We start from the raw sequence: 24,388 nt of genomic DNA on the forward strand, positions 1-24,388 counted from the left end.
ATCTTTTAAATATGCAACTGTATTATTTGCCTCCCTCACCCTTCAACAGGAGTATGTATGAGCTGACCATTGATCTTTAAAATGTCTAAACAAAATCATTATTTCATTTGAGACATCCTACCCTGATTTGACATCATGGGATAGGATGAGGAGCAAATAACAATCAAATTTATTAACGTGTTTTTGTCTGTGGCAATACACTTCAGGAAAGTGCTAAACTGACCACACTGCTGCCTGCACCATGCCTCCTTTTGGTACTCTTTGCTTTTGTACAGCAGGTAAAACAGGAGCCCTATTCCTGCAATTAGTAGAAGCAGATGGACAGTCAGAGAAGCAGCAAAGTCACATATCCCAAGAGAAGCTTTGCCTCTCCCAAAATATACCATAAAAAAGCATTCCCTCATATGAGCCAAAGAAGGGTACACAGCCTCATCAGAAGAAGTCCCCCCCCCAAAAATCCCAGCTAGTCTTGGAATAAAGCCAAGAAATTAATGCATTAAAAAAGACAAAAATCATATATGAGGACAAATTAGTTACATAGAAGCCAGTTGCTGAACAAAAGCCATTTAATGAGCTTTATCAAATAGAAGAGCAAATTATGAGGTTGACGAGAAATTATCATTTTGCACCTGTCTGAAGGACTGCATCCTTTGTAATATCATCTGAACTTCAAGAACCCTCTGAGACAAGACAGTGGGTGTCAGCTGTCCCCAGAGTACAAGAAGCAAAAACCACAGCATCAAGAGAGTAAATGACTTGGCCAAGGGCACGGAGCAAATTCACCACCCCAGCATCATCCCTGCTCCTCTGTCAGTGGCAGACCGTGCTGCACTGTCCTTGAGATTTCATGCTCTGCCCCTTCAAAGAACACAAGAGAAAAGCTCCTTCCCGCGGGAGTCGGAAGGAAACTGGGCAGCATAAAGAAAAGTTAATTGCTTTAACACACCCCCAAACCATCGCAAGGAGAGAATCAATTCAAGTCTCACTCCAGAAAAAGCTGTAATTAAAAGGAAAAAAAAGAAAAGACCTTGCTAGGAGGAGATGCACGGAGGAAGCGAGCAACAAGTGCTGGCACTTAGGCACTCCGGGGAGCTCGCACCAGCAGCGGGCTCGGCTGCGGTGGCTCCTTGCCGCCCGCCCTCCCTCTCTGGCACACATGTAACACGAAACTTCCTATCTCCAGGACAACCAATAACAAAAAAAAGGCAGAGACAACAGCTGGCTGTCAGCAGCAGAGCAGAGAGGAGCCGAGCGAGGAGCGAGACACAAGCCAGGATGAGGGGAGAGATGACGTGAAAGTTTAAGAAGACAGAAAGAAAAACAAGAGGAGAAGAGTTCGTGGCGCCGCTGGGGTAAGGCTGAGCTATTGCTGGTGTGCGGTCAACCGTAGCACCTTAACATTCAGCTAGTTAGCAAGTAGCTGGAGCTTTTGTAGCTCTCTCTATGGTGAACTGCAGAATCAGCCATTGAGCAGAGCTTGCTAGCCTGAATTTGTTTGCAAGGGACACTCAGGAGCAAAGGTGGCGAGAGAAAAGCTTTTATTAGGGCTGCAGAAAGCTGCGCTGCAGCCGTACTGCTAACAAAAGGAGCCAGCCTGCAGTCTTGCATTGCTTCGACAGTCAGAGCAGGAGTAAGCAACTTCTTTGCTGATTAGACAGGCTGGCTGCTCATTTTTCTGTTGCTGTTAAGGAATGTGACATTAGCTGATAAGCAGGTCTAGCACAGGGCATTCTCCACTGTGATGACTTGATATATTAATATTTAGTGTGGACAAGCGAGCTGGTCTGCTCCTCTGTAAGAGTAGTGTATGTGCCACTAGTGAGTAGCTGCCAGCACAGGAAAGCACATGTGAAACCAAGTGGGTGCCAGCCACAGCATTTCTCCAGAGCTCCTCCCAGCTGGAGCTAAGTTTTATCCCCCAAATCCTGAAGCAGAGAGCTTAGAAAACAAACCTTGGTTGGGGAACTAGCATACTGTGCAAGTTAAGCATCTGTGTCCAATAGAAATAAATGGAAAGATTTTACACAGCTTCTAACAAGCATTTTAAAAAAAATCAGCTAGTGTATCAGGCACAGATGCTGGTTTACTATTCAAAACAGCATGAGAAACCACTGCTCAGAGAGAACACTTACATACACATACATCGTCTATGGTTTACAGTAACAAGACCATCAGGTCTGAATGCGTGAGAAAGGAAGGAAGAGGAAAAGGATCCCCCAAATACATGAAATCATAGAATCATTTAGGTTGGAAAAGACCTTTAAGATCATTGAGTCCAAGCTTTAGTTTTACATAGAGAAGTGTCCCACAGCCTGTGCTCCCATCTCTGTTTTGCTGCTGCGTACAGAAGGGGGGGCTGGCAAGGAGACTGACCATGTAAGCCCCTATTTTCTGCCATATGAAGCAGATAACTCCATTTGGAAGCTCTTACAGCCCCTAGCACTGAGCTGGGACCCCTTGCCTCTTCCAGGAGGCACATGGGCAGTCAGCTGTTTACAAACAGGTAGGGAGAGAGGCAGAAAGCCAATTCGCACAGAAAGATGTCTTCCCGACCTTACACATGCCTGTAGGGAGGAATGTTAAGGATCAGGTATTTCCACTTTTCTCCGGGGAGGGCAGGTCTTTCTGACCTACGTGTTGTACAAACACTGAATTGGAACTGCCTGTGTGAGAAGATGTAAGTAGTTAAGACCCACACGCCTCCAGTCTAGCCCTAGGTTCAAAGGGGATGGAGGGAAGTTTCCACCCTGCTAATGAAGGGTCTCTGTAGGTTGTTTGTTGCAGTTAAGACAGTTTCTCAAATAAAGTACGGGCAAAACAAAGTTTAGGGGAAAAAAAAAAAGGGGAGGAGGGAGGAGCAAGGGGAGAAGGGCAAGGGAGGGAGGGAGGTAGAGAAACATGCCAAGTTTTCCTCGCCAAAAGAAAATCTTAATGGGTTTGGCTGAGGGCTTGTCCAGCCACAGCCGTGTTGTACATATGCGGCGGGGGGGGGGGGGATAAGCAATATGAAACACATGTCTGGACAAAAGAAGCAGGACATGGCTTGTGTTACAGCTGTCATAGTGCACAGGCCTCTTAGCCTAACTGCAATGCAAAAGCAGTTATGGGAGTGGAGGTACAAAATAAACCAAGTCTGATAGAGCAGATCCTTTCTGTAACACAAACCCCTGACCCACACAGCCTGCAGCGGGCCAGTGAGCAAAGCTGCGCACTGGACGGCAGGGACTGTAAGAGAACTGGGTGAGGAGAGGAGCACCCTCCCCTCGCCTCTGTGCAGGCTCTCACCACTACCCTGCGCAACCACAGCTGATACGGTTCGAAACAGCTTCTTCTGAGGAAGCAGCTGTTGTAGCCCTCAGTTCTGAGTTCTTACACCCAAGTGGCATCTTTACTAGGATTAGACCAGCATATTTCAAAGAACTCAAAAATGCATGTAATTTCTGAGACCTGTAGGTCTGAGACCAGTCAAGGACAGGGCACAGAGGTGGCTGAAAGAAGATGGAGGTGTTCCCAGCACCCTCAGGGGGCTCCAGCTGCCTTACCTCAAACACTGAACTACTGATAGATCCCAGTATGTTTGTGAAATAACTATTTACAAGGCTTTCACAGGCACACAGCTACCTCTCTGTCAGCTTCCTGCAAAATGGTTATTTTGCTAATATTAGAATAGACTTTCAGGCTAGATTCAAGCATCAGCGACCCTAAAAAAAGTTCTCTTGTAGAAGAGCTAGAGGTTTATTTTTAAAATTGACCTTTCACTGGATGGCTCTGTGCTTTGGTTTCCCCACTTAAAAATGGGACTAGTAGTGAGGAATTATCTCATAGGGTTTTGTGGACTTGTTTGTGGGATGGAATGGAGAAAACCAGGGAGTTCTGTAGAGGTGTAGAGACTCTCACCTCAGTGCTCCAATGGGTACCTCGGCTACTGAAACTACTGTTGCAGGGAATTCAGTGCCTTTTTATATTAATCTAATATTAGGTTGTAGGGGAGGGAAGGAACATTTATGGTGCTGCCTCAAAACCAATCTCCAAATAGTGGGTGGTGGAGATGACAGGGTATTCCAGCCAAATGGCTACCCAGTCAGGGCAGCTTTATAATCTGAAAGAATGCATGGCCTTCTTTTCCAGACCAGCTGACAAAGTCAAAGCTTTTCTCCCATGACATTGAGCTGCAATTTACCAGTTTGGGTGTGTGCTGTTAAAAGACTGAATTCTCTTGATACTGGAAACTATTTTCATCTGTTTGGGAATGAATTATAGGTCTGTCTGGCTCTGTTCACTCCTGTTTTAGGAAAAAAGGGCTTGTCTGTGAACTATAGTTAAGATTCATGTGGCTGGTCAACTACAGTCATGGCAGCAAACATTGCAGTAACAATGATAAGGGAAAACCATGCACCGATAATATGACTACGTTTCTATAGCCCTTTTCATCTCAGAAGTACACTACAAACTTTGAACAATAAACAATCGTACAGGAATTATTACACGTTCTGCCAAAATGCATCTAAACTGTAACAACACCTAGCAGCCCAGCAATGTTTTAGGACAGGAAGCATTGCAGACCTTATCCGTACGAAATCAGAGGCATGTTTCAGGAACCAAGAACAAAGCTGGCAGGCTTAGGAACTGGCCAAGCCTTCATGTTCTTAAGAAAGTGGTCAAACACAATCAGAGTTTATTTTGAAGTTTTAGACCAGAATAAAAAGCATCCCCTCCCCTTCAGCTGCTCAGCACTCTCCTTCCATGAAGCTGGGATTGCCTTCTAAGATTTCCTACCAAATAAGCTACCACAGTCCATACAGGCTTCCCATCCCTGTACAGGTCCAATTTCAACCAACTTATTTGACTTGTTGGAGTAAAAGCAACACAAAGTATTTGCTTCTCCACAGCCACAGTCTTGGCGAATAAGTCAACATTGCAATGAGAACGTTGCAATGGCATTCTGCTTGCTTGGGCACATCAAGGAGGTCCTACTTTGTAAGGTCTCTTGAGCACTGCTGATATGGGCAACGGGCACAGTGGAGGATAACCAACTCACCTTCACTGGGACTTGCTGCATTAGGACTAGAGGCATTGGCAGCTTCAGGGAACCACCAACAGATTCCCCCCGCCAAAGCTTGGTCTCCATTTTTAGATTACTGTAGCAACAAACCCATGCAACCAAAAATTTGCAGAGGGAGCACAGTAAAACCAATGGATCGGGAGGCCATGTCAAGAGAAATACACCCTGTCGGGCATGACTGAGTAAGGAGCAACCAAGAGCGGAAGCCATGCTTTCATCTACTTTCATCCTAAATGGGCTCAGTGACTGAAGTATAACAAGCAGTTAGCAAGCAAAGGTCGTTTCATTTTGTAACTGCAACAAAACCAGGGACTTACTGTCTTTCTATCTAAAGATTTCAGAGCATGTTAGAGACTTGGACACACAACAATTAACAAACCTCTGATGGTGGTTACATGTTCTGCTACTTTGCAGAGATGAAGTCACCCAGCAGAGGGATGGGATGACTTATCTAAAGTCACACAACCAGTAAACATCACTGGCAGGCCAGGAAGACTGCTTGCATTTACTAACTTCCAGTCCTGGGGCTAAACCACAAACTGAAATTCATGTTCTTTGCACTGAAATAGGCTGCTGAAATGCCACCAGGGTTATGACTAAACAAGTGTCTCATTCCTCAGCAGTAAATTTAAGCTCACCCACTCCCTACAGTTCAACTTTTGATGCACCTGTGTAGACACACAGAATACAGCTTTCCAAACCAAAGACAGCCCAAAAAAACCTAGATCAATTTACATCAATTCCAAAACACTTCAGCAACTTGACTAGCTTAAGGCAGACAGAGGAACATGGGATGAGGGATGTGGGACCCCACCTTACATGGTCATCCGAAAGCTCTTTTTCTTGCTTGAAGCCTGGAAACTACCATACATAGCCAGTTGACAGTACAAAGAAACCCTGACCAAGGCCTTTCTCTTGAATGTCTAGATTGAGGCCTTTTAATGGTTTTATTCTCAAAAGGGCTGAGCAGCCAACTTCTTTGAGTGCTTCAGTATGGCATAAGTCCATTAAAACAGTTCAGAAAGATAATTTCAGTGCTATTATGGCAATTTTCACAGCTTTATTCAGTGGGCACAGCAAGATGAATCTGCATTAAAAACAAGTATTAGCACTTTGTGAGAATCTAAATCTACAGAAGCCCTAAACATAGGACGTTTCTTTGGTTTTAAAGGATCATCTAATCCTTGCAACTGAGCTGCACACCTGCAGATACCAGGCATCCCCCTGCATTATTACTATGCTCTCTCTTTTCAGTCAAGCCTAACAACTCATGGCAAATGGCAGATTCCACCTTTTTTTTCCTCACAAACAAATAAACCCAAATTAGAAGATTTGTTTTATTCTCTCCCCTGCCAGGCCTTGTAACATAGAGGAGGGCAGAAAGGATTGATGATCTAGTCCCACTGGGAACACCTGATAGATGACTTATTTTTTAAAGAACAGCCAGAAGAGGAAACAGCTGAAATCACAAATTTCAGGCTGCCACCCCACCCCAGCAGGAACTTCCAAATTGCCTGTCACAAGACATCAGCATTGCATTCACTTTCTTTTCTATGCAAGTTTCTCATCTTGCCTCTCTTCACCCTATTTTCACTTCATATGATCTCTAGCTACAGCTACGGAGCAAAAGTTCATGACATGAGTCTGACAAAGTGTTATGAAGATGATGTTGCACTGTGGTCATTCAGCATTTCTTCTGTGACAAGTTCCATCAGCTTTGCTGCCCTAACAGCTACGTTTCCTCTGCTCTGGAAGGTTCCCATCCTCAGTGGATGCGGTTTGAGGAAGGACAATGAGCAAGGAGAAATTCCCAATTGAGAAAAAGACTGGCAGACAATTATATTTGCTCCAAACCCCAGAATCTGTGAGGTACCAACTTGGGTGGCTGTTCTAGGCTCTAGAACAGGATTCCAGTCTTGAAAAGTAAACTGTTAGTTAAGACCTACAACCTTAAGTTTCAAATTTCTCAAGACTTGCCTGTTTTAATAATAATCATTACAGTTACTGCTTCGACCAAATGTCCTGCACCACCTGGCCTTTATTACTGTCGGTAACTAGGAGCATACTTGAATACAGTATAATAAAGAAAAGGAATTAATTCTTAACAGCTCCACTCTGAAATTTTTAAGTAATGTCATCACTGTTGTGTTGTACTTGAGGAAGATAAAGCAGATGCATAAGAGAACTTGTTTAAGTCACACAGCACTAGCCTTACCCTTATGCTGATCTCTAGGGTAAGATCATGGTTCTGCTGAAATCAATTGGAAAAAGATCACAATCAAAACTAGTGCTGACCAAAGACTTTATATCGTAAGTAGAATGGAAGATACAAAAGTCCATGAATATAACTAGCTGTTGGGTGGGGGGGTACTTTTTTTTTTTTTTTTTTTTTTTTTAGAGAAGTGATTTATTCTTCACCCTTTTGCTACGCTCCACAAGCAGAAATCCCAAAGCAGTGAGAGCCCTTGGAACCAGTGTGCAGTCAGAAGTGCAGTCGAGCAGAAAAACATTTGCTTCCTCACAGGTAGGTTAGAGACTGCACCACCGACATCAAACTTTGTCCGTGAAGAAGTTCAAACCAAGGTAAACAACCAAAATTCCTTGCAAGTTTTAGAATAAAAACTCCTTCATTTAGCTCCAGATCAGGTGCCATGGGGCAGAGGAGTGTCCATTACTGAGGCGACAAGCTCTTATCATTTTAGGCTAGGCACTTTGCTAATCCATATGGAGTTCTACAATCCTCATCAGTAATTTTACACCGTATACCCAAACTTCAGAAGCCTAGCTCTTATACTTGCTGCTTCTCGTGCAGCCCAAAGCATGGTACGAAAGGTTACAGCAGATTCCTTGCTAGGAAAGCTTCTGGGCAGGCAGAAACACCTCCAAAGGGAACAAACATTTTCAGAATGTTAGAGCCAGACTTTTTAAAAAAAGTTTTTTTCTACAGCCCAGAGCAGAAAACACAAATCTCTTCACCTCTGCCTGCACCGCCATCTCTTGGAATGGAAACAAAACTAGAAACCTGCTGACACAGAATCCCGCAGCACTGTGCAAAGGATAAAGCAGCCATTTCTGGAGCAGCTCATTTGGGGTATGGCAATCATCTGGAAAGAACTATTTAAGCCTAGTCTCAAAAGTGACCTTTTCAGGTCAAAAGGCCACAGCTATGCCTCCCTGCTAAGTTGCACTGAGATCTTTCTGTAGATGTAGATTTTCCATCCACCCCCACCCCTAGGAAACCAGCTGGTTCCGATTTTTATTCCTTAGCTTGGATTTAAAAGAACAAAGAAAACCCTTTTTGAATTGCATAAACATACAAAATGTAATTTAACTTGGCACTCTAGTATTTAAGCCCAGCATGCAAAGAAACAGCCAAGGTCTCTCTGTCCTCAGTGTGTTTAGAAAAACTGAAGTCCAAGCATCCATTTGTTTGAGTAACCAAACCAGATGTGCAATAATGAACTAGCTGGCTTATTCTGGAAGTACCGTCTTGGTCACTTGGCTTTGGGTTATCACCAAGAATAGGATATTAAATCACAATGTTCAAGTCCCGTAAAACAGTGCTGACTATTACAACACACACAGGCTAGTACATTCTGATATAATAAAGACATAAGAGTTATATGTTGACCTGTCCCAACACTTATTTTAGGTGAAACTATGGATATTTCTCAAGAATATCCTATTCTAGTTACTGACTGAAGCAGAATTTGAACTTCCATAGCTCTCATGCAAGCTTGGTTGTTGCAATGCCTTCCAAAATCTTGCTCACGGAGCAAAAGAACAGCGAATATTGGTGGCAAAACTGAGGCACCTAACTTTGACTAAACTAATAATATTTTCAGTAACAATAGTTCCTGGTGATCATTCTTTCTGAGAATAAAGAAGGTATAAGATTACTGAGCAGGGTAGGAGGGATTAGCTCCACAAGGGAGGTATTTCCCCAACAGATCCAGGGGCTTTTGCTTTGCTCATCACCAGCAATGATGGGTGGACATCCACTGTTCAGTTCATATACTGCTCCATTAGAACAGACTGTGGCTTAAAAGAAAAAAAGCTACATTTAGCTTACCATATAAAACTTGCATTCATCTGTAAGAACTTGAAAAGCATCCAGCTGTCCCCAGTGAACACAGACTTTAACTCTTAATATCACTATTCAGTAAAAACGGTTGGAAAAAAACATTATGAATGGTATTGTAGTGAGGTGTTGAAGTAAGTACCTTAGTTTTTGAAGGGGCTTTCTGTAGCTGAAAGTGCAAGAAGTCTTCAAGGGAGTCTACTTTGCATTACTGAGTAAAAAACAACTGAAAACTATGTACCACTGGAGTTCAGCATTTGGAATTCAAGTCAAGTTAGAATTGCATTTCTTTCTGGAAGGACAAGTTAGCACAGCTGGAAAAAAAAAAAAAAAAAGACGACTTTCACTGAGTGAAAGCCAAGGGCAGGCACTGTCCAGTTCTAACTCTATGCCTGCTGAAATAAGTGTCCTTTTAGAAGAAACACTGTTTTGCCTTTGCTCAAGAGTGCAGCTGACAAAAGCACCCTCAAAGCCAGATTTTGAAATTAAAACAGTGCCAGAACACGTAGACAATTAATAGTCTTCCACCTTAGCTACTGGGAACAAGGACTGAGACCAGATAAACTTGTTTTCCTTGTGATCATCAGCTCTATAAGAAGGCTGGCAGCTTCTAGCATTAGTCAGTGAAAAGGTTTATTCTCTATTTGGTTCTTCTACAGCATAAAGCCTGGAGAGGTTGAGCCAGAATGTCTTCTGAAGGCTTTCTAAAGGAAATGCAAACCATTGGTGAGAAGTTTCTCCTTAAGCTCCAGAAACTGCCCAAGGCTGACCCGGTGGAGATTGTGTCCTTTTGTGTGGTTCTTCTGTTTATTGGTAAGTTTATCAGTGGAGGCAAACGGGTGTCAGAATGTCTCGTCTCTTCTACAGGGGCAGCTTGCTCCACAATCTTCGTTGGTGGGTTGGTGTTGTTGGCAGTTGTTTTCCAGGCTGTGCTCTGAGGCCCAGTTTAATTTCTAGGTAATTTTTTAATACTTGGTGTGTATCTCTACACACATGCAAAGCACAGTGGGCAACAGTATAGCTTTGCCCAAAGCTCTCATATTTAAGCATTAGTTTAAACAGCAGTATTTTAACCATCCCAGAGCTGCTGCAATGTTTTGATGCATAGGAGGTAGTTTACAACAAATGGTATTAGGGCATCTCACTGCCACAGAAGGCACTTAAAGTCTGAGACTCTGAGTGTCATTCCTGTGCTTAGTTCAGTGGAAGCCAGCATGCTTCAGATGAGCCTATTTATTCTCCTCTGGTAATGGCAAGATCCCTCCTGTTGCACTGTGTGGGGATGGCATGAAAGGAATAACAAAGAGCTACTTGATCATAGGGGATGAAGTTTGTTTAGACAATGGGAAAACAAGCAGGAAGGCAGGCAGGCCCTCCCCCTCAAAGAGGTACACTTTGCTCCCAGCCAAAAGGAAGGGTGTGTATCCAGCCTCGACACTCCTCCCTAGGCTGGAATTCAGAAAGACGCACCTGCTGCTTTATTTTTTTCGTACCTACAGCTGGTTCCCCACAGGTCCGGTAACCTGGCAGCCCAGCTCCAGACTTTTAAGGAACACATGAACACATGCACACACACACGTGCATGTTCACACACTCTTACATGTTCTGCAGGATAAAACATGTAATCCTTTTCTATGCCAGATAAACTAACATATCTCTCCCAACACCAACCATTATGTCTAGTGTAGAATAATAGCAAGTTAGCCCACCGCTTTGTGAAACAAACCCCTCCATTTGAAGTATCTATTTTTTCAAGCTAAATACAGAAGAAAGAGTAAAACTGACCCAGTCACGAGCATCTATCCTCATTAAAGGGCATACTGCACGTACTCTTCAGAAATGCAACTGCCAATTTGACTAACCAAATCCTCTCAAATTGCTTCTGACACAACTATGGGAGACTTGGATCTCCATCCTTACCAGGCACACAGCTCTACTTAGTTACTGCATGTCATCTCTGAAACAGCAGCCCATTAGGCAGGTAAAGATATACCCCCACACGGTTTGGTACATAGCTCTTAAAGTCATGAAATATCTGGTAATAATTGTTCAGATTAAATGGATAACTAATAGAAGGGAGCAGGAACTTAGGAGGAGGGAGGTGGGGATGTAGAGCAAAAAAAATGAGTAAGAAACCAGGCTTTGTTCATGCTGCTGCTCACCAAACAACTTGGAAGAGACATAGGGTTACTCTGCAGTGATTGCTCCTACATCATGAAGCAATATCCTTTGCTTCTCTTTCCAGTTACTGTTCTGCTGCTCATGATCATTGCCTGCAGTTGCTGCTGCTATAGCTGCTGTAGCTGCGATGGACGTACTGACCACAGACGTAGGAAGATCCAAGTCCGCCCAATTGCCCATTCATGAAGTGCAACAAGAGGTGACACAACCTACTACCGAGGACATGCATGGACATCATGATTCAGTCCTATGGGAGTGACTTTCTACACTAGCTCACTGAAAATGGCAATAACAATATTAATTAATATGACTCAGAGGACCAGAAATCACAGCATGGAATTCCTTCTTTCTGTGACAACCACTACTGGGCTCTGTGGTGTGACCAGAAAGGTAAAGCTACCATCACTGTCTCCCTCTTCTGGGGTGTGTGGGGGGGTGGTGTGCATGGACACATGCTGCTGAGAAAACAGACATGCTTTCCCAATGACAGCCCTGCAGCTGGGCCAGCCAAGGATTCCCTTTGTGAGCATGGAGCCACAGACCAAAGCAGAGAACACGTACACTGCCACATGCTAGGCAGTGCCTACTCTCTTCACAAGTGGCTAATCCACAAGGATGATGCTGGGCGCTAGCAAAACCCACTGACATCACTGGGAGGTCCATATGCTCAATACATCTTGGATCAAGCCCAAACCTGCTCTTTCTAAAGCCACCTGCAACAGACACGTTTAGCTGAGATGTCTGCTGAAAACAACAAATTGTGGACCTTCTGATCCAGATGTGCCGGCTGAGGCTCCGAGTACAGCTGGTAACAAATGCTCCCTGCTTTATTTCATTGGTGTTGCAATGATGTGAAATTGCCAAAGAGAAAAATCAGATCACGTGCGATACCCTTTGTAAGCAGAAAGATGAAAGCAAAAGGGAAAAACCCACCAATGCTGTGGCTTAATTTGATCATTCTGCTGCTAAACTTGCTCCCTCCCCACCCCCCACCATGGTTCTGCTCTTCTGCTTATTGCAGGTGAATGGTTCTTACAGAGCATTGGAGTTACAGGAGATGAACAAATCCCTATCCTTACTTGAGGGACCTGTGTGCCTGACTCCCTGCACTGTGTGCAGTTTATTTTAGTGGACATAAACATTATGCCTAAGGTATGTTTATTAGCATACACAAAGGCATTTCAGAGGAGTGACATACAGTATGGTAATTGTCACTTCTGGGTATACATGCAGCAGCTGACAGCGGGCACTGTGACAAAGCAGAGCGAAGAATGGGTTGTATGGCTGAAGTTAACAAGTGCAAATAAATCCCTTTTCCATGCTGCAGCCACTGTGTATGTTTGGTTTACACTTCGGTGAACTTCAGAAAGGGATTTATGTAAGTACAAGGCTATGGCAGAGGCCACGACTTCCATAACTGGGACAGCCAAACAGAAGACCATCATACTGCAACTAACTCTGTAAGCCACTGGTCCTTCAGCCCCAAATGTGAAACCAACCACCTTTATGAGAAGGTATAAAAAGTTACACGCATATAGATAAGTCATCTTCTACCCTTGTATTCCAACTGCTAAGTGTAGAGGAGTTGAAGGGCTTACACATGGATATACCACAGACAACATCTAACTAGAGAGAACAGAATCATCAAGCTTATTAACAGTGGGCTTTTAAATATTCTTCACACTTCAGAAGGGACAAAAAAAATGAAAACTTTGTAAAGAAACCTCTTTTCTCTGATGGCTGCACCCAAATTAGTAAAAAGCACATTACATCAGTAGCTTCTTATGTATTTAATGCACTTTAATTTTTGCAAAGAAACTAGATTTAGGTACTTTGCATTTTTGTACTGCTGTACATTGGAATATATCTGTAGCCAGCGACACAGAGAATAGCCTAAAAATGAAGAAAAAAAAATTCCTCAAACTACCAATGTTACTTTTAAATTAATAAAAGGAAAACTTTCCAGCAGAAGATGAGCGTGTTCCTTAGAAAGTAAATATTTGAGCCCCAACTTGACAACTGCTAACAGAAGACTGCACTAGTATGAGCTACTGCATGCACAGTTACACTAAGACTAACAAAGTGCTGGCCTTTATTACGCTGTCCTAAAGCTTTCATTCCCAATCAATATGTTAGGGTAGGATAAGCTCAAGCGTAGCATCAATTTACTCTAATCAACATTCAGAGATGCATCACACTAACCTCTCTGTCAGATATATCTTTGCTCATTTCACTTACAAACAAGTGGCAATCAAGGTGACATAGGAAGTCTCAGAACCTCTTTTGAAGGAGCCGGGCTCAACAGACATTTCTGTATCTAAGTCACAAGACCTGTGAAAGAACAGAGCTTACTTTCTTTCCCAGCTTGTGCTAGACAGTGCCAGCCAACTACAGGAATTAACAGAATCCCATTGAGAAATGTTTCAGCAGCATGGAACCAGTCTGTGCTAACAGTCAGGAGGAAGCTCAGCAGGCTGGAAACATACCAACAACTGACAGGTTGCTGTCACTAGGATCAAGCTGGCAGGCCTTATCTCAACAGGAAAAGCTACAAATACATGTTTCCCAGTGGTGTTACAAGTTAAACCACTGACACATTCCAGGCAGGGGGACAAGAGAAATGGCTCCCGTTTCATCTCTGCCACTGTAAGTTCCTGAATTAGAAACAGAGAATGAACACAGCACTGTTAAAAAAAGGGAAGGAGAGAAAATTAAACAATTCTCTAAAGAATTCAGGTGGCTTTCTGGACCAGAGGAGCAGCCATCACATAGAAAAGGGGTCCCTAGACTGATTTCTACATACTTGCCTGGACCTCACAGGCCTAATGTTCTGCTTTGTTCCATTGTACTCAGCTGGACTATTCCTATACTTGGTATTTAGATATGCCAATTGCTTGCCTGGGCTGGGTGGGGTCTGCCGCCTTCTTGCATGCAACAGATCAGGTTGGCCTGAAAGATGCCCAGCAAATCCCCAGCTTATTGCAGCTCTTCAGTTTCTGTTGACTAGAAACATGTCAGTCTCTAGGTCCCCACTCACCACTCACACAAGCTTTTGTGTTTTTGGCTTCAATCATTACCCACATAAAGGGATCTGGAACGCCGTAAGCACTAGTGAGGATGGATCCTCTGTGTTTCAAAAAGCAGAGGGAGATTCAGAAGAGCACAAAGGCAAGACTGCTTCAAACACAGCAACTTCTGTACATGTTGTGAAAGCCTGAGTGAGCCTAGAAGGAACTGCCAGGGAATAGTTACTTCAGTCCTGTTGATAAAAGTGTTGAAATAGTTTCTTTCCCTGAGGAACCTAAAAGAGACAGCGAGGCCAGCCTCTCCAGCAGAAGTGGTTCAAGTTTTACTTATGACTTAATGGAATAGCTTCTATTCTGTAACATCATCCCTCTGGTTTCAAAGTGATTTGCTTGTCTTGTGGAAAACAAGTTTCCTTTTATACACACGCAGTCTCCCACACCACACGCTCTTCCTTCTCCTCACCCACCTCTCTCCAGCACCATCCCTCTGGTCTTCTTCAGTTAGGAAAGCAACAGGGAGTCAGTTTTATTGCAGCTAACAGTAGTGCAAGGCTCTGTAATGAGTTCATCCACCTAAACTGTCACAATGAAGTTTGGACAGGAGGGCAGTCTTGTTCACAGTCTCATTTTAGAAATGGCAGCCTCCTAACGGAGCTTACAATACAGATCCAGTCAGGATCCAGAAAAGAAAAGCCTCTTCTCTCTGCCACAACCTGCAGCCTTCCCCAGTTAGAGGACATAATGTGCCTTTACAAGCACTGGAACAGGTACATGAGTAGACAAAGCCACAGAGAAGAAGAAATGTCTGAGTGACAGCTGAACTAGGTCTTTTTCACTAGGCTCAAAGCCTTTGATTAGATTAGCCACACCTTTGCAGGAAAGTCAGCTGTTAATCATTTACTGCCCTACAAACAGGCAGCTTCCATACTAGCTCCACAAGTCTTCAGGTGCAGTAAGGAGGTCCCTCACCACAGGCTAGGCTCTCTTGGAGAGTGTGCAGAGAAGGCACCAGAAGAAACATCGACTACAAACACAACAGCTTCAGGTATTTATAAAATTGCACGCAGCTCTCCTATTTCAGGAGGTTTACTGCGGTTAGCAAAAGAGATAGGAACTTTTTAGGGTGTACAGTCATGCAGGGTTTCTGCCTTTGGGTCTACAGAACTAGTATCTAGGCTGCCTCCTTTTTTAAAGGCAAAGGAAGCTATCCAGAACAGCTTTCATGTCCTGTATACCTGTTGGTTAGAGACTGCGCATGGTGATCTGCCATCATTCCAGAAAACAAAGCATGAACTGAATATATTTGGCTGTTCAGAAAAAAAACTTCAGCAAACTGAAGTGTGAGCTTATGCTCCTAGTCCAGTGTGACTTGCTGAGGATGAAACCCGCTTTACATGACTAATCCTCTTCCTTACAATATTAAGGATATAGACATAAGGGGCAGCAAGTCAAACAAATTTTCAAAAATAACAAAGATCTCTTCCTGTATAATGTCTGCACAGTCATATTTGAGAGAGCGTGAGAAACAATCCATCCTTTCCCTTGAGAAACAAGGAAGCTTTAGTAAAACCACAAGATGCTAGCAAAGAGATGCTGGATGTTCTTTGGAAAGCTGATAGCCAAATCATTATGCAAAGTATCAGTGAAAGAGCAAGTGTGTAGAACCCACTGAGATCCCAGTTTAAATTATTGCTGAACCTAAGTACTCTATGGGAGGAAAACTTATGCTTCTATTTCAGAGCAACAGAAAGCATTACTAAAGCAAACTCTGTTAAGAGGAGACCTTTTTTAAATAGCTAGACTATTATAAGCCCTATGAGAGCAACAAGTTGTATGTGAAGATCTTTGCTTGTTGTTGGTGGGGTTTTCTGTCTGTCTGTTTTTAAATAAGTGTTCATTTAATCTCCAGTGTGTTCTCAGAGTTTAAGTCCCCAACTCCCTTTTAGAGATCTTTCCACTGGTATTAAGCAAGTTCTCCCACTGAATACTTGTCTTTCATGCATAGGCTGTACAGCTGACAGAGATGAAGGTTCATACTGAACATGTTGGGAGAGACACTGTATTATATTATTAAAAATATTGATAAACTAGGATTAAAATAGATTTCAACTGCCAAAATCTTGTAAAGCCAGAAGCTTTCCTCTTTACATCGCTGTAAATCTGATTGTGAAACTGGCCTCAAGCTATCTTTCTTCTGGTTTATACTCCCATTTCTGTGAAGGGTGACTCCCTCTTTTGGAAGAGGGATGCCTGCAGGCACAGACAACATGCATGCCTACACTGGTTTTGGGACTGTGGCTCAGAGCATAGAGAGGATACACCAACATCTGATATTGTTCTTGTCTACGTCCAGCAGGGTGGAAGCCAGCATGTCATCAGTGCAAGAGGCATCCTCAGTTCTGGAAGACCTAAAGAGACTGATTGTAACAAGTGACTGGTCTCTTGGAGGGCTAGTGGTGATCGGCACCTTCTGTCTTGTTTTTGTTGCTCTCCTCTTATTTGCTGCCATCTTTGGGTGCTGTTCATCTCCAAGGCACAGAGTGGTGCATAAACAATGAAGCTGAGACACAGTACTTCAAGCCCTGCAGCTAAGCAAGAATCAGCCCAGCTACAACCTGATTGTGGTGTTCATAGAAAGCTTTCTCATATTCTCTCCCTGGGTGGTTATTTCTCCCCATGCAACTTCCCTGCATCAAGAGCAATGCACCAATGCCAACAAGTTGTTCTGCAAGTCCACAGCAAACTCAATACGTAAGGTTATCTGTATTCAGGAACTGCATGACTAGCCAAATACCAAAGTCAACTCATCTCTGCCTGATTTTCATCTTTTCAAACCACTGGTTAAGGGTGGCAAATGGTCAACCGCCACCTAAAACTGATAAAGATGTCTTCCGCTGTTGCAGTTACATGGGTTTTTTTCCATCTTGCAAATGGGCAAGAGGAAACTCTGACCAGCAAAATCTTTGTCTAAATCCACTCTCTAAAAGCAGCTTATACCATTGTTCTCCTGTCATACTCGAACAATAGCCTAAATATACTATGCAAAAATGTGCTTTGCCAATATACAAGTCTGTCTTTATTTGTTCTTATTTAGAACCTTGCAAGGTCAGAGTTTCAGGCTTGCTTTCACTGTTTGGATAGTGAATAGAACTGTATTAATTCAAAATGTAAAAAAGAAATGCAACTTGGTGTTCCTTTATGTAGCATCTTAGTCTCCTGTACCGTTATGAGCAGGGAAGCCAGTCAGTGGTGCTGCAATATGTGACTCTGGGATGCATATGGCATGTTATACAGTAGGAAGAACGTACCAAGCTGGGGGAGGAAAGAAAAAGTACAGGAGACGTTATTTCTAATTAGGTCAGTGATATTCCCTTACAGAAATCTCTCTTTTATGTACCCAGTGAAATCCTATTTCCATTACTATTCATCTGAGCAAAGGAGAATGTTCTGTCTGTCCTTGCTTGGCTATTGTGTCACTGCTGCAGTGCAACTCTAAAGAAGGTCCTCACTTCAGATAGCAGTCAGGCTCTTTACAGCATGCATGAAGTGGGAGATGCTGTAAGATGGTTACATGGAGCCTAACTTATACCCTTACAGGGACACCACCCTGGAATGTCCTGTGACTACTTCTGGCTTGTGCAAGGTTAGTTCGGTGATCCCAGTCCAGTTTTCATGGCACTAGTGTCCATTCCAAGAAATGACTGTCACGACTAACTCTACTGATAACCAGCTTAGGAATCAAGGAGTAATAGATACTAAGACAGGGTTTCCTGAGGTTAGCATGTGACCAGATAGATACAGCTGCCTCTCAGATTATACAAAACCCAGACACAAACAGCCATCTGGTCACTCTTGCTGTGAGCTGGTAACACACACCAGAAGGAGCTGAGCTGCTTAGCCAAGTAAGTGAATCAAACTCTTATAGCAAGAAGCTTCCTAGTAGCTACTTCCCAGAATCACCTTGACTTTGGGCAAAGAAGTGCTCCTCCAAGTGCCCCAGGACTCAATGTTGTGCCATACTTCAATACAAGCAAGACTTTCCCAGAGCAACCCTATAAAAACAGGATTTGTTTATCAAACATGACCACAAGGAGAGAACATGCTCACCAAGGCATCAGAGAAGAAGCATATATTGCATTCACACTGGAAAAATTGCCCTAGACACAGGTGTGAAAAATGAAACAAAATCCACACTTGAAAGCAAGACATATGTTGACCATTTGCAGTTAGTGAACACATACTGCTCTCTTACTGGCAAAATTATAGCTTGATGTCTTATCCAGCATAGAATAGCAATTAGTACAATTACAGCTTACAAGTCATGAACTAAACCTGAACAATGCGTGTTGCGGTTGCTAGTCTGCATTTAGATTGGGCACGTCCATAATTTGGGCCTGTTTCTGAAACATTCTAAGCACCGTCAGCTCCTTCTAAGGTCAATGAGAATCACAGATATGTAGTACTTTGCAGAGTGGAGCCCCTGAGATTTAGAGAAATGTTAAATCTGAATGCTTCCATCCCATGCTGATTAGGCTGTCCGTTTGTCTCCTTAGAAGAGAGATAATGTAGTGAAGGAGGAAAGAGTCATAACAAAAGCAAATACAACTAAGTCAACCATCATCAAAGATAGAACATAGTAAAATTCATAGCCAGAGGAGTTATAGTTTAACATCACCACATCACTTGGTCAGGCTCCAAGACCAACATTTCCGTTAACTCAGAGGTGGGAGTAAGAGATGTCTCAGGAACACCGTCCTCAGTCCAGACAGCAAAATATCAGGCAATTCATTCAGTATTTTCTTTTTCCTGGACATGCAAGATCTCAGACATAACAGTGCCTCAGAAGGAACAGGGCATGGTTTCCCCAATATTAAACAGTGTTTGAAAGAAGTGCACTCACCCCAGCTCCTCGCAGAAGTTCACAATGGCATCAAAAGCTGTCATCACAGCTTTGTCAGATTCTTTTAAGGTGCCTTTTTTTTCCTGAAAGTAGAGAGAGACAATAACTATAGACTTCAATTTAAATATAAACAGTGATGACCAAATCCAACCCTTCTGATCAATATGGCAAACAGGTACAGACACCACCCTGTCTCTGCTCCACACTTCTGCTCACCCATGCCTCTAATAGAGCTGGAGCTGGGTCTGGCAACTCTTCCCTTCCTGCTTCGCTCCCTTCTGCTATCCCTTGAAACAGGGCTACAGATAGCTCTAGATCCAGAAAAACTCATTTCATCTTTGCCTATTCAGAGGTCACTGCGGTCAAACCACATTAGAGCAAAGGCAGCATATCTAGGCAGGTGGATACTATTCTGCAGATCTTACTTGGATGTTAGAGAGCTCCTTCTTAATCAGGAAGCTGACTTGATCCCGGTCATTCCTTGAGTAATAGAGGCGGCAGCAGGATGGCTTCCCATCTCTTCCAGCTCTGCCAGACTCCTGGTAATATCCAGCCATTGACTTAGCAATATTCCAATGGGCAACAAATCTGCATGTGATAAGACAACAGGAAACATAAGGCTGCAGGTTTTTCAGATCACTGCATACATAATTGTGTTGTTTGTGGACAACAACAGTAAAAAATAGGGCAGCAAAAGCATAAAAGACAGAGGATTTAGCAGAGCAAGGGATCCTGCACACAGAAATTTAAGCCCTCTTAACACGAGATGCAAGGAAAGCAGCAGAGCTCTAAGAAAACAAATGCACCTGAACAACATGTGAGCAGGATGCCAGTCCAAATGGACAGAAAAGAATGAGCCCATGAATATCCCAAATGTGCATACAATTGTACAGCTATGAAGACTGAGAATAAGAACATTGATTTACAGAGTCTGGGAGATTTTACCATAAAATACAGCATGAACAAAGAAGTCCTACTTGTTTTGTGGAACACAATTTGAACATTACAGAACACATTTTGAAATACTCAATTTTAAAAAGACACTTCTTTGCCAACAAAGTCTGCATGGGTAATTCTGTCTCACCAAGCTCACTTGTAGATGAAGGCATCCTTCCTAGCCAGCAAATACGACTACAGAATCATTACTAAACTTTATGTAATCTCTGAAGGAAGGTTTTCAACACACCAGTGCAAGACTGCTTTAAACCTGCTTGTACTTGACTATTCAGCAATTCAGCTTATATCTGTGTTGAGAGGATTTTACAGTACAGTAATGCTGCCAATGTTTTAAATACCAGTCTGCCTCAAAACCAGCATGTCCCAGAGGCAGGTATGATGCATATGGGTGTGGCAAAAGATTGAATGACAAAAGCAAGCAAACATGTTTCTTCAAACACAAATACTCCAGGAACAGGCCAGGCAGGAAGCATCAGAGCCCTACACATTCAATCCCCATCAGGAAGTTTACTGAAGGAATTGATAAATAATCTCAAACAAAACTGAAGTAGCAGTGAACAGAAAGGAGCAGATCCCATCAGAAAAAGAGACAACTTTGTTCTCCCTTTTGTACAGAAGAGTCACCTCCAGAACTAGTCAGACCTGATCTTACTTGATAACATATGCATGAATACTCAGAACTCTGCTGAGATAGAGTGAAGGCTAAGCAGCAGTGCCTTGTTGCCTGGGCTTGGGTATAAAGTCCTTTAAACTATTAAAAAACATCCTGTAAAGAGTCATTTTAACTCCATTCCTTGGAAACTAACTATATTACAAGCACATTTCAGCTATATTTCACATTCAATCAGCCCTATGCATTTCAGTTACTCTTTGCCTTTTTTAATGACTACTGTACTGAACAGGGCAGAGTGGTTTCAGCAGGTCATTAATTCATGCTGCTCTCCTAGGAGACTTCTCATTTCTCTGTTGGGTAACATGCATCAAGCAGTAAAATAGTCTGTCACTGCTATGGGATCCTGTTATCTGGCAGCACAGTGATACAGACAGAAGAATGGCACAGTTGTGAACTGATGTGATTGTCTCAATGATGTCCTCCCCCTCTCCTACAGTGTTCAGAGCAATTACTTTATGTGGATTTTAGAGTAAAGACCAGGTCTGTGTGGGGTGTTGTGTGAGCTGCACCTGAGTTATCCCTCCACTAAGTGATCATAGCTCACAATACTAACTCAACACAGCTATACTGCAGTGCAGGAATTCTAACACCACAGAGCAATTACAGTGACAGTTTTAGAAGTCCCAGAGGAACAGCAATTGAAAACACGTGCAAAGTTTCTGTCCTTGGACTAGAGCTGTATTTTTTTTATATGGTTATTGCCATTTGTGAACTGCTATTTTTTCCCCATTGCATTGCAAAAGGAGATCTCTAAAAAAAGCTGGCTCTGACTATTTTAGTAGAGGGTGTATGAATTATTTGAGTTGCAGTTTTTCTTCCCACTGCTTTTTAACAGCAGCTATTGCACTAAGAGAAGTGAAAGGGACAGCTGTGATTGCATCGAGATGGCTCTTTTTGAAATCCTGAAGGGTGTGGCAAAAAACAAACATTCCTCCCATTTTCTTGGCTTTGATGATGACTGGCAAAGAGGAGCTCTGGTGCCTTGTTTTTAATTTCTTTACAAAACACTTCCAGATTTGTTTTTGCTGCTTCTAAGATAAAAAAACTCCAGCTCTGTTTTTGTGGGGTTTAGCAAGTGTTCATCAGGCATTTTAGTCAGGTGTATCAGGTAACAGAGAGACTGAGGCTTTCTCTTTCCACTGCTCATGTTTCAGGCTCTGGTGGTGCACAACACAGCCTTACACACCTGACGTTTGCTTTGTCTACTCCCATTCCAAAACTGATGGTTGCAACAATAACTGGGATCTTCTCCTCCATCCATTCATTCTGGACTGAAGTCCTGTCAGCTGCCTTGAGTCCTAGGAAGAGAAAAAGAGGGAAGGAAGCAACAACAACAAAAAACAATAACAAAAAAAAAAGAAAAAAGAAAAGAAATGAGGATTTTCTTCCTCCTCCATTCCCCCATTGCGAGCCAACCCCCTCACTAAAACAGACTGATGGACTGATGTACACACTCCCTCTGCCCATGTTTAAATTGGCCTGTGATCAAGCAGAAGTCAGCAGGAGCTGTTTCTATTCCAAAGAGAAAAAATTTAGATCCCTCCTGTGATAAAAGCAGTTATATTTAGGCCATGCAAGATCCAACAAAACCAACAGTTCTGGAGTGAAGGGAATGCCATTCTGTTGAAGGCCCCACACTTACCTCACAGACCTGACGCGTGAGCATCAGACACATTGCAGACCATGCCTAGAAAGCTGTTTTCTAGGTAGCCCCAACCCAGGCCTTAAAGGTGGTACAGTTCAGTTCTACCAGCTACTGAGAGATGCAGATGCAGCTTCCAATACCTGCGTGATACGCCTTGGCTTTCACTCCTCGGTAGCTCAATTCAATAGCCAGCTGGTCACACACATCCCTCATCCTGCAGTACACAATGCCACAACCGGAGTACACCTGGGCAGACAGGAGAGAAAGTCTGTGACACTGTCTGAAGAGAATCAACAAAGCTGCCTAAAGCTAATCTCTTCTCCAAGCTGATTTCCTAGCAACTGAAAGATACTGTTGCAGCACAAAAGTAAATCAGATATAAAGCAAGTTTCCTTACAAGTCCTACAAGGCCTAACATTGACCAAATATGGTCCCCCAATCCTCTCCCAGTGGGCACAAGGCAAGAAGCAGTCTCCCTCCGCCTTACAGATAAACTCAGGTGCAGAGGCTATAACTCAGTTGCTTAAGAGTTATTTTGGGAATTAGTGTTAGAGCAGGAGATTCAATACAACACTCCAAATGTTTCTGTTCACCCTCACCACACTAGAAGAGCAGAACACAATCAAACATACAATGATTGCCTGGGACATGACAAACCAAGACAGAAATGTTAGTTGCACATTCCTAATGCATTTTCTTTCAGACCAACCCGTTTCTGAGAACACCTCTGAAAAGAACGTAGCCTTCACATTCTACCTATTTTAGAGGAACTAAAAAATATACCCCAGCACTTTCCTTCCAGGGACCTCCTCCTTCCCTGCCACAGACCTGTCAGGGCCATACCAACCACTGGAAGGTCAGTGACCATTAAGGTAGATTTTGTTCAGTTTAGCCTTCTTCCCCAAATATAAAACCTACCCCAGTGGTGTTCTTCACTTCAAGCGCCTTCAGACAGAAATCCTTCAAGTTGGCATATGGATCAGTTAAGAGCTCTTTGAACTGGACGTCATAGAACAAGTTAGATCTGAAGCAAGGAGTCTTAAATGTGGAAAGCGGCTGCTTTAGCTTAAGAGCTGCCACAATGTCCTCCTGGACCTGTTTGGTGGCAGTGGCAGTCAAGGCAACGCATGGTGTATTGGGTATGCGAGTGCGCAAGGTGCCCAGCCGTAGGTAGTCAGGACGGAAATCGTGTCCCCACTGAGAGACGCAGTGCGCTTCATCGATTATCAGGTAGGACAAGAGGTTTCGGGACACCAGAGAGTTCAGTGTAGGTTGGAAGGAAGAGGCAGCTGCCATCTCTGGGGTGATGTACAGGAGCTTTACTTGGGGCTTCTCACTTGCTAAGTCAGCCAGGATGGTCTTCTTTTCCTGGGCAGAAAGCTTGGAGTTCAGAGAGCAGGCTTTGATCTTCAGAGCCAGCAAGTGATCCACTTGATCCTAGAGTAAATACAAAATTAAAATTAAATGAAAAGCAAATGGAAATAAAGAAAGTCACTATCACCAAGAAAGACTACTAGGAAGATCCAGGTGAGGCCCCAACTTCCACCTCCAGGATCCAGTCTCAGGACAACATACACCTACAGTCTGGGTATTCAGAACTTCAACTCTAGATGCCTTTATCTTCAGCTGTGAGCATATCTGTCCAGCTCTTACACCCAACTGCATTTTTGTGCATCCATTCACTTTAAGACAGTCTTTTTGCTGCTAGGGAACACCAGCAGGGATCTGTGCAAAATAACTCATCATAGCCACAGTGACCTGAAACAAGCCACCAACACGTCTCAGGATTTACACTATCAGGAAGTCACAGATGGAAAATGAATACCACCGCCCTACAATAACAGAGTGCATTTCATTCCAAAA

General features: G+C 43.2%; 2 protein-coding genes across 7 annotated transcripts in view; one reads left to right on the top strand and one right to left on the bottom strand.

Annotated features, from left to right (window-relative positions):
- RECQL5 (RecQ like helicase 5) overlaps positions 1-24,388 on the bottom strand; it is a 39,694-nt gene that overhangs the window by 11,651 nt on the left and 3,655 nt on the right. For all 3 annotated transcript variants that reach the window (XM_052809115.1, XM_052809112.1, XM_052809113.1), the window contains 5 exons: positions 23,444-23,962; positions 22,666-22,771; positions 22,067-22,178; positions 19,676-19,838; positions 19,251-19,333 (listed from right to left, as the gene is read on the bottom strand). In XM_052809115.1, coding sequence (XP_052665075.1) covers positions 19,251-19,333; positions 19,676-19,838; positions 22,067-22,178; positions 22,666-22,771; positions 23,444-23,821 — 842 coding nt within the window. In that variant the 5' untranslated portion in view covers positions 23,822-23,962. The remainder of the gene's footprint in view (positions 1-19,250; positions 19,334-19,675; positions 19,839-22,066; positions 22,179-22,665; positions 22,772-23,443; positions 23,963-24,388) is intronic.
- SMIM5 (small integral membrane protein 5) lies at positions 1,046-18,692 on the top strand. Of its 4 annotated transcripts, none has more exons than XM_052809122.1 (6): positions 1,046-1,352; positions 7,505-7,586; positions 8,010-8,153; positions 9,803-9,956; positions 11,389-12,838; positions 16,704-18,692. In XM_052809122.1, the coding sequence occupies exons 4-5, from the start codon at positions 9,830-9,832 to the stop codon at positions 11,508-11,510; spliced, it is 249 nt and encodes an 82-aa protein (XP_052665082.1). In that variant the 5' UTR covers positions 1,046-1,352; positions 7,505-7,586; positions 8,010-8,153; positions 9,803-9,829; the 3' UTR covers positions 11,511-12,838; positions 16,704-18,692. The 4 variants fall into 4 exon arrangements, with proteins under 4 accessions (XP_052665082.1, XP_052665079.1, XP_052665081.1 ...); XM_052809119.1 differs by having other exon boundaries at positions 11,389-11,714; XM_052809121.1 differs by lacking the exon at positions 7,505-7,586 and having other exon boundaries at positions 11,389-11,714.

The sequence above is a fragment of the Harpia harpyja genome, chromosome 14 (genome assembly GCF_026419915.1).
Source record: "Harpia harpyja isolate bHarHar1 chromosome 14, bHarHar1 primary haplotype, whole genome shotgun sequence".
Taxonomy (NCBI): Eukaryota; Metazoa; Chordata; class Aves; order Accipitriformes; family Accipitridae; genus Harpia; species Harpia harpyja.

Excerpts from the sequence above, each read along its gene's own strand:
- SMIM5 (XM_052809122.1), top strand. The coding sequence starts at position 9,830 with ATGTCTTCTGAAGGCTTTCTAAAGGAAATGCAAACCATTGGTGAGAAG. Across the intron at positions 9,957-11,388 it reads TGTGGTTCTTCTGTTTATTG|TTACTGTTCTGCTGCTCATG; the intron begins GTAAGTTTATCA and ends TTCTCTTTCCAG.